This window comes from Vipera berus (assembly GCF_964194415.1).
Source record: "Vipera berus genome assembly, chromosome: 2".
In the NCBI taxonomy this organism is placed as follows: domain Eukaryota; kingdom Metazoa; phylum Chordata; class Lepidosauria; order Squamata; family Viperidae; genus Vipera; species Vipera berus.
In genome coordinates this window covers 117,804,942-117,820,160 of record NC_138203.1, presented here as the reverse complement: position 1 = coordinate 117,820,160, position 15,219 = coordinate 117,804,942, and the positions used below count along the sequence as shown (strand labels likewise).

At 38.9% G+C, this 15,219-nt stretch overlaps 1 protein-coding gene across 1 annotated transcript in view; it reads right to left on the bottom strand.

The window, feature by feature from the left end:
* Window positions 1-14,856, bottom strand: part of LOC308661931 (venom factor) — a 90,693-nt gene extending 75,837 nt beyond the window's left edge. The window contains exons 1-3 of the mRNA XM_081317196.1: window positions 14,700-14,856; window positions 3,238-3,433; window positions 506-668 (exon numbers count right to left, since the gene is read on the bottom strand). Of these exons, the coding sequence (XP_081173322.1) occupies window positions 506-668; window positions 3,238-3,433; window positions 14,700-14,770 (430 nt within the window). The 5' untranslated portion in view covers window positions 14,771-14,856. The remainder of the gene's footprint in view (window positions 1-505; window positions 669-3,237; window positions 3,434-14,699) is intronic.
* Between the last annotated feature and the right edge of the window lie 363 nt (window positions 14,857-15,219).

The following is a 15,219-nucleotide window of genomic DNA, read 5'->3' as shown; positions in this document are numbered from 1 at the left end:
CCATTATGCCTCCCCCCTGCATTCCAACCTATTCCCTCCCTTCCCACCCCATTGCTTCTTGTCTAGCTGTGCGAGGGATTTGCAAAGCGAGCCTCAGGCACTTTAAAGGCCAGTGGGTTTATTACGGCATAAATGTTTCTAGATTACTTCAGCCTGGATCGTCTGTATTTGAGAAAAGCACCACTTAATTCTTCAAAGGAAAACTAAAGGAAAAACCTTTCTGACATCTTGGACTTCTTCATCCCCTTCCTAATTTGTGACTGCATTCCATTGGACCTCCTATAAATGTGTTTTTCAAAATCTTTTCTGAACATTCCAAGCTTGATTTCTCAATATCCTCAATGCCAACATTCACAAAAGATACATTCTTCCATTCCCCCACTCTCTGGAGATACCTCAAATCAATGACAAATCCCAGGAATGGTTTTGTTTATAGTACTATTCATCACATGACCACAGTGGGATCCCAGGAGAGCGAAGCAATAGAGACAGAAAAAGTGTTTACCTGGAGAGCCTGGTGTATAGATGCCTTTATCTGTCTGGATGAACACAAAGCCACTCTGGTAAGAAACGAGAACCACCTTTTCCAGTTTCACCCCAGGAGCAGTTACTTGCACAACCACGTACTGATTTTGCCTGGAGTCCTTATTCAGATCTTTTGCAGGAATCTGGATGAGAAGATGAGTAGAGCAGAGGCTTCAAACTTAATTATCACTAAATGCCACCTAAGACATTGATCCAAAAATTTTTACTGAGTCAAAAATGAAAACAAAGAGGATCACAGAATGCCAAACACAGACGTATTATATCTTAAATACTTGTTGTTTGCTTCTTCTAGCACTGAAAAGAAATGGAAAGACCATGTAGTGTCCAGTTAAACCAGCCCAGTCAAAAACTAATGCAGAACATATTCCCAAGATCTCACCTAGCCAATCTGCTGTTACAAGCCACGTTTGTCCACTGCAGTACTCCCACAAACCTCACCTTGTTTTCTCTGGCCTTTTCCCTCTTAATTTACACTCCAAGAAAACTCATCACCCAATTCCAAGCTCAAAACAAGAGGGAAGGAGAGTGAGGGAACCCTCACCCCACATCAACTTTCCTGATTTGACCATTTCACTTCCTGAAGAATCAGGAATCCGAGCTATCAAAACTACCATCCGGGCTGCACATCTGTAGCTCTACAATCATATGAGAACTGTTCTCTTTTCCCTTTCTCATTTTTCATTGGGCAATTACTGATTATCCAAACACACACAACACACGCACACGCACACACACACACACACACACACAGAGGGGTGGGTACACACACCACTTTTCCCAAAATGAACAAATCTGTTCATAACTAATCTAGAAGGTCCAAAAGTTAGGAGACGTATAATTGACAGTACACAGAATACATACATTTGTTTGGACCTGTGAGTTCTCAAAACATAACCTGTTCATAAATAGAATGCTCTCTTATTCCAGTAAATACATATAGTTGTATGATCTAATAATACATCTCTTTATGATAATAATTGTATAATATCTGAGGTAAAGGTAAAGGTAAAGGTTCCCCCGCACATGCGTGCTAGTCGTTTCCGACTCTAGGGGCCGGTGCTCATCTCCATTTTAAAGCCGAAGAGCCAGCGCTTGTCCGAGGACATCTCCATGGTCATGTGGCCGGCATGACTAGACGCCAAAGGCGCACGGAACGCTGTTACCTTCCCACCGTAGTGGTCCCTATTTTTCTACTTGCATTTTTACGTGCTTTCGAACTGCTAGGTTGGCAGTAGCTGGGACGAGTAACAGGCGCTCACTCTGTTACGCAGCACTCAGGATTCGACCCGCCAAACTGCTGACCTTCTGATTGACAAGCTCAGCATCCTAACCCACTGAGCCACCGCGTCCCTTTTATAATATCTGAAGTTTACATCAAAACAGCTAGCTATGCATTTCCTCTCAATAACCAACCAAAACCACGTAGCCAACAAAATCCACCATAAAATCAAAACAGAGAGATTTTGATATGCATAGACCACTGTTTATTTTGTGATTGGTTATTTTTAATGTGTACAAGCTGTTGCAAACAGAAAAAAAAGAGTGGTCTCATGCTACCGACATGCTGAGAGATTGATACCCCAGAGCTCGGGAATCAAATTAATTATTCTGGCCTTTACAACAAAGCAGTGTATCAGTCATATAAAACTAAAAATAATGGGGGGAAAGGAAAAATTGAGCAAGATTTAATAAAACAAGATAAAATAGAAATGAAATAAACAAGAAAAGAACAAGAAAAACTTGTAATGTCATCACTGCAAGGTTAGGATATTTAATGTCCTTTCTCATGGAAATTGCTACATATAGAAATTTAGCAATTCTCTTAATGAGATTATGGTCCAATTTGCAGAACTTTTCTCAGTTTTCTGTCCCACTAGATGCCAGTAGCTGTTTGATATTCTTTGGACTCAAGTCTTTAGCAGAGTGCAACTTAGTGAAGCCTTGAATGGGATTTGGTCAGGAAATAACATTTCAACACTGAAGTCCTCTGGAAAATCCAGAATTATTGGCAACAGACCAGTTTGAGATATACCATTCAGCATTCTCCTCCCCCCCCCCCTTACCATTGTTCATATTGAGATTGAACATAATTCTATCAGCACACAGATTAACCCAATTTCTCCTCCCTGAGCAAGGGAGAACAAAGATTGCCAGAAGCCTTTAGAGTTTCCTGAAATGTCTATATTCTAGATCTGAAAATTCAGCTCTTTGGCCCACTGACCATCCTACTTTTACTAACCACTAAATTTAGACTGATTCAGAATCTCTGGCAATCTGTTCTAACAGCTAGCTTAGCAGTTTTGTTATATTAATCACTTTAATTTTGCTATATATCTGTCAGGTTTTCTTTTGGTTTCTTCCTATGCTTGACTTTTGGTTTTGATACTGATTTTGATCTAAATATTTATAATATTTTTTACTATTTTACTTGTTTGTTGTAAAATGCTGTGCATAATCTTTCAGCAATTATGGCAATAAGAATTGTAAAATAAATGCATATGTATCTCATAACTCTGTTTTTCTTTCCTCCCTAGAGTTATATGCTCAGTTTCTCCCGATATCTGACACTATAGTCATTTTTTTCTACTAGGGTTTGTGGCACTTCCTCTCAAGGCAGGTTGAACAGGATTTTAGCTTGATTTTTTTGCAGGGATACAACAGGCTCTACTGCAATCATCACCATACACCCACCGTTATAGCTGGAGTGACAAGCATGCCTCCTTCTCCTGGATTCATATCTACTCTGGTTTGGTACAAGATTTGCTGCTTTCGTGGAAAATCACGAACAAAGATGTCAAGCTGTTTCGGAGCATTGTCTCCATGGGCCTCCACCAAAATTGTCTCTTCTGTGTCGATTCGCAGAACACCAGGGGTGATGAGGGTGTAGCTGCAGAAGAGGAAAAGAACATCTCCTGAGTTAGTCTGCTTAGCAAAAGCGAGTCATTTAATGAGGCATCTCCATAATCTCTTTTTTTTAGAAAAGTGAAGAACTAAATGGTTAGAAGAACTACTCTTTTGTGACCTAGAAAGTTCCAAATACAGTTGAAAAGTGAGTAAATTTATTGTATTTTTACATCACTTAAAAGAGATTTTTTGTTTTTTGCTTATAAAATGGGAGTGACTATTACAGTAAACTGCATGGTATTGTAATGTGATCAACACATTATAATGAACAATGCAGTGTCCCCTTACAGCTTAAAGAAGACAACCTTTTCTATGAAAGAACAAAGTTTGATCTCAGATTTGAATAGGAAAAAGAGAATTGTGCCTTCATCCAAGGTTAGGCAGTTCCCAGTCTGCCTGCAGTTCTCCAGTAAACCCATCTGCAGACCCTGGCACCTGAAACTATGTTGCTGAAATTTGGCTGCAAAATGGCTAGATTTTGACAAAGCTGTTTTTTAGGAATTAGGGATTCCCATATTTAACTCGCAAACCTTGCCTACAATGAGGTCAAAATTTGGCCAACTCCTCTCAGTGACATCACAGCAGACCAAGTAGCCTCCTGAGACTCCTCACCATTCAGATGTTGCCCGCACGCACCCTAATCCACACACCAGATTTCATTCAATGCAGTATTGCAACATTGCAGAACAAATGTACTAGAATCAACCTCAGAAACAAAGGGCCAATGAATTTTTTTTTGCAGACAGGTCCTGCTAATTCATGTCTTCAAATATGAATCTATCTCAGTCTCCAGACAGACAAATAGTTCCAATACTAATGAAAGTCATGGTGAAATATGTATTTGTAAGACCTTTACAATGTAGGGTTAGGCATAGCTGTAGGAAAACGTCAATCTCTATCATTCAACTGATTGTAAAAGAGCTATTGGAGAAAACTGGAAGATGGTAAAATGCAGTCTGGGTGCTACCGCTGAACTTGCCTTTCCTGTCCTCTCTGTTTTCAGTCCCCCTTTCCTTTAATAAATTCTGAACGCACCTTTCCCAGTATGGTACTTTTTCAGTATGTGAGATCTCAGAATTCTGCCCAGCAGCTGGGAATGGGGAAAGCTTTTGAATCTCATCATCTCTCAAAGCTCCCTTTGCATCACTCCTTGCTATTAACATCTCTCTGGAGGATCACTGTTCTGTCCTCCCTACAGGTTACTCTGTGTGCAACTTGACATGCAGCTAAATCCACCTGTCTTCCAATTTTTTTAAAAAAGGCTGTGTGTGTAGATCTGGATGCTTTATTAAAGGAACAGGATGGTGAACGTGGGAAAAATAGAAACACATACAATAAGAACCCAAATAAAAAATGAGCAGTGTTGAGTTGCTGGTGACAATAACAATTCAGATAAATTTAAATGTCACCAGTAATGCTGTGTGAATGGGATATAGATTTTTGTCCTCATATGAACATGTGCCACTGATTAGGCTGGATACTTCCTGGTGCTTCTGTTTCCTCAAAGTGCTAAAGGAAATGGAGTCTGGCTTCCCAGGAAGTACTTGATTTTTGGAATGAGGGATGCTAGGAATATGTCCCTTAAGGAGTCAGGTCTCAATAAAGATTTGTGTTTGGCCACTAGAAGAATAAATAGATCTGGAAGGGACCTTGGAGGTCTTCTAGTCCAACCCCCTGCTCAAGCAGGAGAACCTATACCATCTCAGACAGGTGAACGTCTAGTCTCTTCTTAAAAACCACCAGTGATGAAGCACCCACAACGTCTGAAGGTGAGCTGTTCCACTGGTTAATTGTCCCCACTACTTAATTCCAGGTTGCTTCTCTCTTTGGTCAGTTTCCAACCATTGTTTCTTTTGCTGCCCTTTGGTGCTTTGGAGAATAATTTGACACCCTGTTCTTTGTGGCAGCCCTTCAAATACTGGAATACTACTATCATGTCACCCCTGTTTCTTTCTTTTTTTAGACTAGCCAACCCAAGTCCTGCAGCCATTCTTCATATGTTTTAGTCTCTAGGCTTTTGATAATCTTACTTGCTCTTCTCTGTACTTTTTCCAAAGTCTCAACATCTTTTCGTACCAAGGTGACCAAAATTGGTTGCAGTATTCCAGGTGTAGTCTTACTAGGGTTTTATAAGTAGGTGTAGCTCAAGATGCATTAAAAACAACAATAGCAATAAAAATACATAATTATGTACACAAACTTTATGTTGGAGACATTGAAGGTTTATAACATGCTACAACATTTTATCTGCATTGTTTGCAATTCCCCTTAATTCTGATGGGGGAAATGCTTTTGATAATTTCTCCAGAGAAGAAAATATTCTGTGGGTGTTTAGTTCCCACAGAGAGGGCCTCCTCAGGGTGCCACCGGTCAGAGAATGTCGACTGGTGGCCCCCAGGGGGAGATCCTTCTCTGTGGGCGCCCCGGAGCTATGGAACCAGTTACCGGTTGAGCTCCGGACGGCGCCCGATCTTCGCTCCTTTCGCCGTGATCTGAAAACATACTTGTTCGAGCAAGCCGGCCTGGCCTGAGGGGGGATTGGTGGGGTTTTTTACTATTTTTATTGGGGTTTTTTTTATTATGTATTACTGTATTTTTAATTGGGCATGTATTTAATTATCTTTTATCTTTTGTAAATCTCTGTGTTTTATTCTTGCCCTGTACACCGCCCTGAGTCCTTCGGGAGAAGGGCGGTATAGAAATATTAATAAATTAAATTAAATTAAATTAATTAAATTCTCATGAGAGAGAGCTTGGATTTGGGCACTTAAAGAGAGACGTGCATGTTTTGCCTTTCTTTATGAAACACGAAGAATTCCACAGGGTGGGGGTGGGAAGGGTTCAGGAGCTGACAAGGCATTTGCAGTCTCTATGGAACAATACTGTCAAGGATTACATAAAAATATATAATAGAGAAATTCTAAACCTCTCTGGGTTAGCAAACAGGAATCTGCTTCAGGTAGAAAGAAAACTAGGCCAAAATGTGGATGTCATGGCCACCTACACAGGCACTAGGAGCAATCTATTCCCGGGGCTATGCTTTTACCCAGAGATTAAGAGAAGGACTGTAGTTAATATGGTGTCTGACCATGCATTTAATCACTCTGCATTTTCTGTTCCATTAAAACTCAGCACTCAATCTTTCAGGCATCAGCATGGGAGACCAGGGCTCTCTTGCTTTTCCTCTCACTCAGAATCCAAGCCTGAACTCAGCCTATTTCTTAACACATCACGATCAAAGATGTCTCTTTACACTGGCACAGATAGCAGCAGTTTCTTCTGGATAGAAAAAAGTGCTTCAGTATGTTTGATGCAATGTTTACTCCCAGGAGACATTTGGCCATGCTTACTAAATGTATTATTTAGACACATTCAGAACAGAAATCGGTACAAGAACAGCATTTTCCTCTTCTCATTTAAGGCTTAGATACTATCCAATGACATATTGCCTGCCTCTCTTCTCAGAACACAGGATAAAAGAATACAGAAACTTAATGTTGATTTTATACTTGCTTCTATTTCCCTCTTGAAGGCCACACAACATGGACTTTGTAACATCAACAAATGGACTTTGTAGTATTGTTGTACTTGCTTAGTTTTTTTGTATTTTAATTTGACTTATTTTTTTTTTAAATGTTAATGGTTTACCAAATCATTGCAGACTGGAATGTAGAAAGCTCTTTATTCTATTGCTGTATGAATTGATTGATAACTTCCTAAAATGCAAGATAGAAACTGTCTTTGCTTGACAGGTCAAGATAGGGGAAGATTGTGTTTGTTGTAATAGGACAGGGGTTTCAAACTTGCAACGTCATGTGACGTGTTGCAATGTATCGTGACTTTTTTGCCATTGCCGGCAATGGGGTGGGTTTTGCTATGATGCATCCGGCCCACGGGCCGGGCCGGCGGTTTTACATCCCTGTAATAGGATGTCTGTAGTATGTCTTCTGATAAGGGAGAGAGCTTGTTAGCATTATTTAGTTCCTGGGTTGTGTTTTTGTGAACTCCAAATAACATAACTTTTTTCCCCATTAACATCTTAAATTTCATTCCCCTACTTTTATCAGAGCTCATTTAAATGAACATACATATAACATGTTTAACTCCATGTTTCTTATGAAAAGAGGAAGTTGCTTTTGTCCTGTCCAATCACCTTTTTTATTTTTCTTTCATGTGTTAATTTTCTTTCAAGAGAATGAAAGCTGAGGATCCCTCTTTTAAAGAGAGGAATCCTTTTTAATCAGAACATTCTAAATAAATTGTAATAAAATGGTCCTCCTATCTTGGTCTGTTTCATTGAAAAAATATGCATGCTGAGGTATGAGCCTAGATCCATATTTGGCCTTCAAAATCTATATTATTTTTCCCTTTTCCTATTACTTTAAGTTTACAACTATTTCTATCTCACTTAACCTACACTGTTTCAGGAGGCTGGTTTGTGGTTTTCTGCGGCTGGGCTGCTGCACACAGAGGGCTTGCCTGGGTTTTCAATTCACTCTTCCACAGAGAGTCTTAAATCAGGTTCACCAATATTAAATTTATATCCTGCCTTTGTTTTGTACAACTCAAGTCAGCAGCTTATAAAAGGTTTCTGCCTCCTATTTTTCCAACAAAACTCACTCTGTGAGGTGGGTTGGGTGGGAACAAGACTGGCCCAAAGTCACCCAGTTGCCTTTCTGGCCTAAAGCAGTGCTAGAATTCATAGTCTCCTGATTTCCAGGCCAGCACTTTAATCACCACACCAAACTGGCTATACTGGTGTTAAACAGTACCTACCTACTTGATCCAGCATTTTCCAAAAGCAGCCTTTGGTTCTAAAAAATTGGTTTAGTTTGTCAGCCCCAAATAAGGGCCATGAGGAGAATGGTATTGTGTTGCCATTTCATAATAGTGGAATGTCAATGGTTGAAAACCTTTACAGAACTTGCAGGGAAAGAAATGGGAGGTTTTGTTGCCAGGGCGTCTTCATCATAACACCACAGGCATATTTGTTACAAAAGCAAAGCAATGGAGAAAAGAAAAAAAATAGACAGCAGATTAATGAGCACATTATCTTATGTGAATGAGGGATTAAGGTTGTGTAAATCAAATCAATCAAATATATATTGCTAACAAATACCTTATTATCCTATCTTGAGATCTTCAGTCACTTTTTATTGGATCAGGCTCTGTATTTAAACAGAGCAATTTAAAAGCGAGGCCTGCTGGCGTTTCCAGCTTGCAATCTGATAAGTGTGCAGTTTCACGTAAATTGTCAGTAATGTAATTTCTCAGAGCTATCTAACTACTATTACAAACTATATAGAGTATACTGAGATTGGAGTAACCAATAGCTCTTACAGGAATGTATCCCCACCTAGACATAACAGATGATAGATAACAATGACTGCACTTGCAATATGATATCAGAGTGCATGGATCAAATGATGGTTGTTGCCTTGGATGATGCCCATGTGTAGGAAAGTCAGGTGATGGGAAATTATTGGGCAGAGAGGCAATAGAGGCAGGTTAGGAATCTGCAATGACACAGCCAATTTCAAGCTGGGGTTCATTTTTAAGAAAGAAATATTGTGCCCATGTGCCATGAAGTGGCATTAGAAACTCATGCATAACTCCTGCTATTAAAATTCTCCAGTGCTTGTCCAGTGGGGCAGTTAATACAAACAGTATTAGAAATTGCATGTATTTATGTATTTCTTTATCAATCCTCTCAAATCCATTCAAATTATTGCCATCTAATGAGGGCCTCCATTCCAAAAGCCCTAAAAGAGGACTCTTCATTTTCTTCCTGAACTGAACTGAATATTTTATTTGGCCAAGTTTGATTATATACACAAGGAATTTATCTCGGGTACAGAAGCTCTTGGTCTACTTGCAAGGCAATAGAAAAAATAATAGCTGCTCTAAAGTGAAGAAGCTGCTACTGAGAAGGCCATGTTAAGGGGGACTTCCTGGTGAAAAGTGGGCTTCCTGGCTAGACAATGATGGCGAATTTTTTGGGATTAGCATGTCAAAAATTTGTGAAATGCCTAATTTGACTCTTGTTGCATCTCTCTCACACACACGCACATGCATGCCCCAATGAAAGAGGCACAATTCTTTATATATTATTTTTTTAAAAAATATACAGTGCAATTGTGTGTGTGTGTGTGTGTGTGTGTGTGTGTGTGTGTGTGTGTGTGTGTGATTCCCCAGGATCTACCTCATGCCGCTTACCTTCAGATGGCCTTCTCTTTCTGTTGACAAGGGTTCCACATTGCCTGAGGCCTTTGTTTTTGAAGCAGCTTTGAAGAATGTTCTGTGGCCTCTGCAGCCCCTGAAAACTGTATGAAAGCTTACCCTTTCTCATGTGATTTTTGGAGGTTTCGGAGGCTGTATGAGAACATGGTCCTTTTACATGGAGAAACAGAGACTTCCCCAAACAAGAACTGACTTCTGAAAACCACTTCCAAAAATAGTTCTTGGGTGTTGGTGAAGGCTGGTGTGTCACTCAAAAATGTTGTGTTGTGTCCTTTGACACGTGTGTCATAGGTTCACCATCACTGTATAGCTAAAACCTTTTTTTAGATAAAGGTCAAGTGATTATTGACAACACATCACCATCTCCTTCATGGCTGATGGCATCACCCATCCTTCTGTGTCCAGCTACTCCTTTCCTCTCTAGCTGTATGTATTAGCCTGGAGGGCCCAGATTTACTTTACAGATAACTGAGCTCATTCCACAGAGGACCATGTCTACTGCACAGGCCATAGGCCTGCACAAGTCCCAGATGACCTTCCAGGATGTCATTTCTCTTGTCCCATGAGACCTTGCCCATCCAGCATCCAACTCAGTAGATATGAGCAAGTTTATCCATAAAGTGCCTGGCCAGCAGGATCCCCCAGGCCCACTGTACTAAAAAAGTACAAGACACTTCAAATAACATCACTGATTAGCACTCCACAGAATGCAGAGGAATACAATATGAATGCCTAAGAATGATCACAATGCACACCTCCATATAAGTTTCCTTGGATTAATAAAAATGTTTCTCCTCTTGATCCAAGAACTGAAGCTCAGATAAGGTTTCATGGTAATAATTGTCAATAAGTTAATTGTGATAATGCACATATGCCTTTACAAACACTGCTTTGTTCTGTTGCAATGATCACATTACCCATTATTGCACACCTGTTGCTTTTGTTATTGTAATGGGCTGACAGCTCTAACCATACATATATTATATTATGTTCTTCACATCAATCCAAAGAACAGCAATTCTTGAAGAATAATGATTTACAGTTTTTTCATGAATTTGTAAGAGCTGCTCCTTTAAAACAATGTCTTAGGCAGCCTGACCATGGATTTCATACATCTAATGTAGTTTCACCCATTACTGTTAAGCAAACAAAAACAAAGTCCTTCCTGAGTCCTACTTATTGAAACCCTAACAAGGAACTAGCCATTGAGGATCATATTCCGGAGGGAAAGATAGGAGGACCTGTCTAAAATCACAAGCCTCACTCTTTACAATACCATTTGAACACACATGCCCACAACCAAGATCCTGTCCTTCCTAATATTTTCTAATTTTACATTTAAGTATTTAAAAAGCAATGTGGTGGCTGAGTTAATCAATAATTCAATGACATACAACTATCTTTAGTACAAGTCTTAAGTTTGACTTTGGCTGTCTGCAGCCTAGTGATGGGTCATATTTCTATGGCTGGTCTTTCATCTGCTGGTTTGGAGAGCGGGGGTCCCCTCCTTGCTTGTCACCCCTACAGGGTGACTTTCAACCTTTTCCAGAGTCCCCCAGTGGTGCAAAATCAGATGTGGAAGATGGAGCTTGCCTTCCAGCATCCACGGCATCCACAGTGGCAAACCAGAAGTCAAGATCCTGTCCTTCCTATTACCCTCTGAAAGGACTTAAATGTTGTCTTCTGTTTGTAGATATAGTCTTTACGTTTCTGTCCCTTTAAAAGCAACAAATAGATATGGATTCCACTTCAGGACTTCTGGTCCTGCATGGTAGCGACTGGTTGCAGGCTTGTGGACCACCGCACCCCCGCGGCTAACTTTTGTCCTGCCTGGAGACCCTAATGGGTCCAAGCTGCCCTGGAGAGGTGGTGAAGAAAGAAGGGAAAGCCTTCTAACCCGACAGGAGAAAGGCTGTATTTCATTGATCAGCCCAAGCTACTTGCAACTAGAGTCCAAAAGAACTAACCAACACTACAGTAAACAGCATGCTTGAAACTGGGTGAGGAATCTGATTTTCCCTTTTCTATCCTACACTTAATTTCCTGGAAAAGATCCCCAAGAAGCAAAATATCTCTGAAAGTGAAGGAGGGGGACTTCCGCCCCATCCTTATACTAACGGAAGCAGCAAATTAAAATTTATATGGAGGATCAAAATATATGGTAGTGAAATAAATTTATAAACGTGAAAGCTAAAATTTAACTTTGGACAAGTTTAAGATTGTTGAATGGTTAAGACTCTCATTTCATATTGAAAACTAGATGCTGACACCTAGTGGTGGATGAAGATTAGAGAACTTGCCAAAACCTTGGAAAAGCTAATCTGTGTTTGTGACCTTCACAGCTTTAATAATAAAGAACAGCTATGACAAAAAAGACAACAATCTGGGCTGCAGACAAAGGGAGAATTACAAACTTTAGGGGGGAAAATCTTTTTTGAACTCTTTGGATTACAAATATCTATTTAACTGGGACTCTAAAGCTATTTGCAGATAAGAAGGAAAACTTCAACTTTTGGCCATCGTGGATAGAACACACCAAGTAAACATAAATACCTCTCAGGAGGAGATATATAGTATACTGCAATTAATTCAAATAAAACTGAGTTCAAATCACAAAGAAATCCAAAATAACTTTGAAAATACAAATCAATCTCTCTCTAAGTTAACTTTACAACAAAAAAACTTCCAGGAAACAACGGAGAAGGAGCAGACAAAACAAATAAGTGGACATAAAATTGAAAATAGAGACTCAAACAAGAGACTTAACAAAGCAAGAAAACATGATTTGACCCTAGTGGGGGAAAAAATTACAAGAAATGGAAAAAACAACTCATCCCTTAAGACTACAAAATAAATCTGAGGACAAAAAAACAGATTGGATAAAATGGAATGTAGAGATGTTGAAAACATCAGAGAGAAAGGAAGTGATAAGAGAAGCAAAGGAGGAGAAAAAGATTTTCAAGAAACATGGAAAGGCAAAAGCCTCACATAAAGACACTTAACTCGATTTACTTCTTATACCTAAAGCAACAGTCATGAATATATGGAAAAACTTTGATTCAGCAAAACCAGGGTTTTTTTTCTCATAGAACGCTCAGAACGGAGTTCCGGCACCTTTTTTGGATGGAACCTTGTAGGGTAGGCAAGGCATGTTGTATGACATGTGTGAGTTCCGGCACCTTTTTCTTTTACAAAAAAAGCACTGAGCAAAACACATTGATCAAGAAAGATACTGATCAAAGGAAAAAGATCAAAGTGAAAATTAAGAAAATAGATAATGGGATCTACTAGAGAGAATATTTAAAAAAGAAACATTTGTTTGGCTATGGTTAAAGAAATGAAAAGAATCTGAATACACATGTCATTCTAAGAGAGATGAATTCCTTAAATGATACTGTATGCTTTTTTCCCCCTTTTTATTTTATTTCTTGAAATAAGTAATATAATACTGCTGAAATGGCCTAGATGAAGGAAATGTTTTAGATAATGTGTCTGAAATTATGGAAATTATAATGTATAAAAAAAGAAAATGTTTTGAATAAGAGTTAAAGGATTAGATGATTAGACACATAGAATATTTAAAGATTAAATATATTTTAATCATAGTTAAAAAGAATAAGAAATTTTGGGAATGAATATATATTAGCTTAGGAGGAATATATATTTTAAGTGGTATTTCACTTTTTATGTTTCTTTACTCTTTTTTCCTTTCCTTTACTGTTTTTACCTATTCTTTAAGAAATGTAAAAGTGTTGAGATGGTTTATATGGGGGAAATGGATTTAAATCTTTAAATGTAATTATCTGTTGAGAAAATCTTAACCAGCAAGAATACTTCGAACTTTATGGGAGAAACAAATCTAAATAAGGACTGTAACAGGATATAAGATGAGGCAACCAGGATGATTAGATAGAAAAGAAATATTATACTGATGTGATCATTATTTCTACGAATATTGGGAAAAAATCATATATGTAACTGTTATTTATCAAAATAATAAGAAAAGTATTATTTCAAGGTTTGCAAAGAAGATAGTTTGGGGAAAAGGGGAAATCAACTAAATGTACTATGTGGATTATGGATTATAGAATCCAATTAATTATTTTTCTTTACAAATGTAAACCCAGCAAACACACTGTTTACCAACTATTAAGTGATTTATGTTTTAAAAAATTAATAAAATATATGGGGGGGGGGAAAGATTTGGATTCCACTTCAAGTCCCTAACATAATCCACATCTAGCATAGTGTTGATTTGTGCATCTCTCTTGGATGGCCCTGCTTTGGATTAGATACCTGCAGAGAGTTTGTTTCCATTCCCAAGTGGGACCAGAACTAACCGCTTAGTGTATCTCTTTCCTGCAATAAGAGTTGTTATATGTATACTGACAAACAACCTTCTCTGCCTCCTCCTTCTCCTGTCTTTTGCTTTTGCAGTAGCTGATTCTCCATACTGTGACCAGAGAAATATAATCAGCCTCACTGCTGCTATCACTCATACATCATTTAGTTACATATAATGTATACCTGAAAGTCATATCTAGTTCTCCAGTATAGATATGCACAGCAAAATAAATGTTTTCTCAAAACAAGGAGGTTTTGTGTAACTGAAGTCTGGCAAAAGGTTACTTGAAGACTTCAGAAACAAAGAATGTGAAATGACTGTTTTCTAGATATTCAACTTTATTGTTTTCTGGAAGTTGTTGACTCCACTTAGCAAAGGTAATAGTTTAGATGGCCTCCACCATAACATAGAACAAGAACAGTTTACATTTGTCCAGAGAATTTTCACTCCAAGGAAAATTCTTTACATTAGAACTTCAAGGCCTGTCAGTTCCAATTATTGATGATTATAATACTTTTACTCCTGTCAAGGGATATACTGGAGTTGCTGAGAACGCTTCAAAGTATTTGGGGCCACCTGCAAGGAAATTCATTATCCTGCAAATGACCAGAAGGCTTTGCCAACACTGCTTTACTCTCCCTGCTGAAACATCTGTGATACTTACAGACCCCCGAGGGAAGACGCTGGAAAACCAATCAATACAGCAGCCACCAGATAAAGAGCCATCCCCTCCATGGTAGTCCAGAGGGGCAAGAATGATGGTGAGAGCTCCAGTATTTATCCAGGGAGCCTGCCTTAAGCCAAGCCCTTTTGCAATTGCCGAATGTTTAATCAGTACATCGGGGTGGGGGGTGGGGAGGAGCTTGAGTAAGCAGGGAATTTCAGAGGAAATTAATGAGGCCCTTAAACATCACAGTGGATTATTTGTCTTCTCTCTCTTGGTTCAACATGATTGCAAAATAGCATTTTTTTGTGCAGTTTTGTTCTAGATATTCTGCTATTACACCTGCAAATATCCTTTATCTTGAGATCTGGAATTTACAAACTCACTTTGCCTCTCTTCCTCACACAAACATTTGGAAGGGCTTTAAAGTAGCCCAAATCTATCCCTAAACAGATCACAGTAAGGCTATTAAGGCATTTCCTCAGATATTTTGAGCAGGAAATTTGGAGGCACCTGCTTT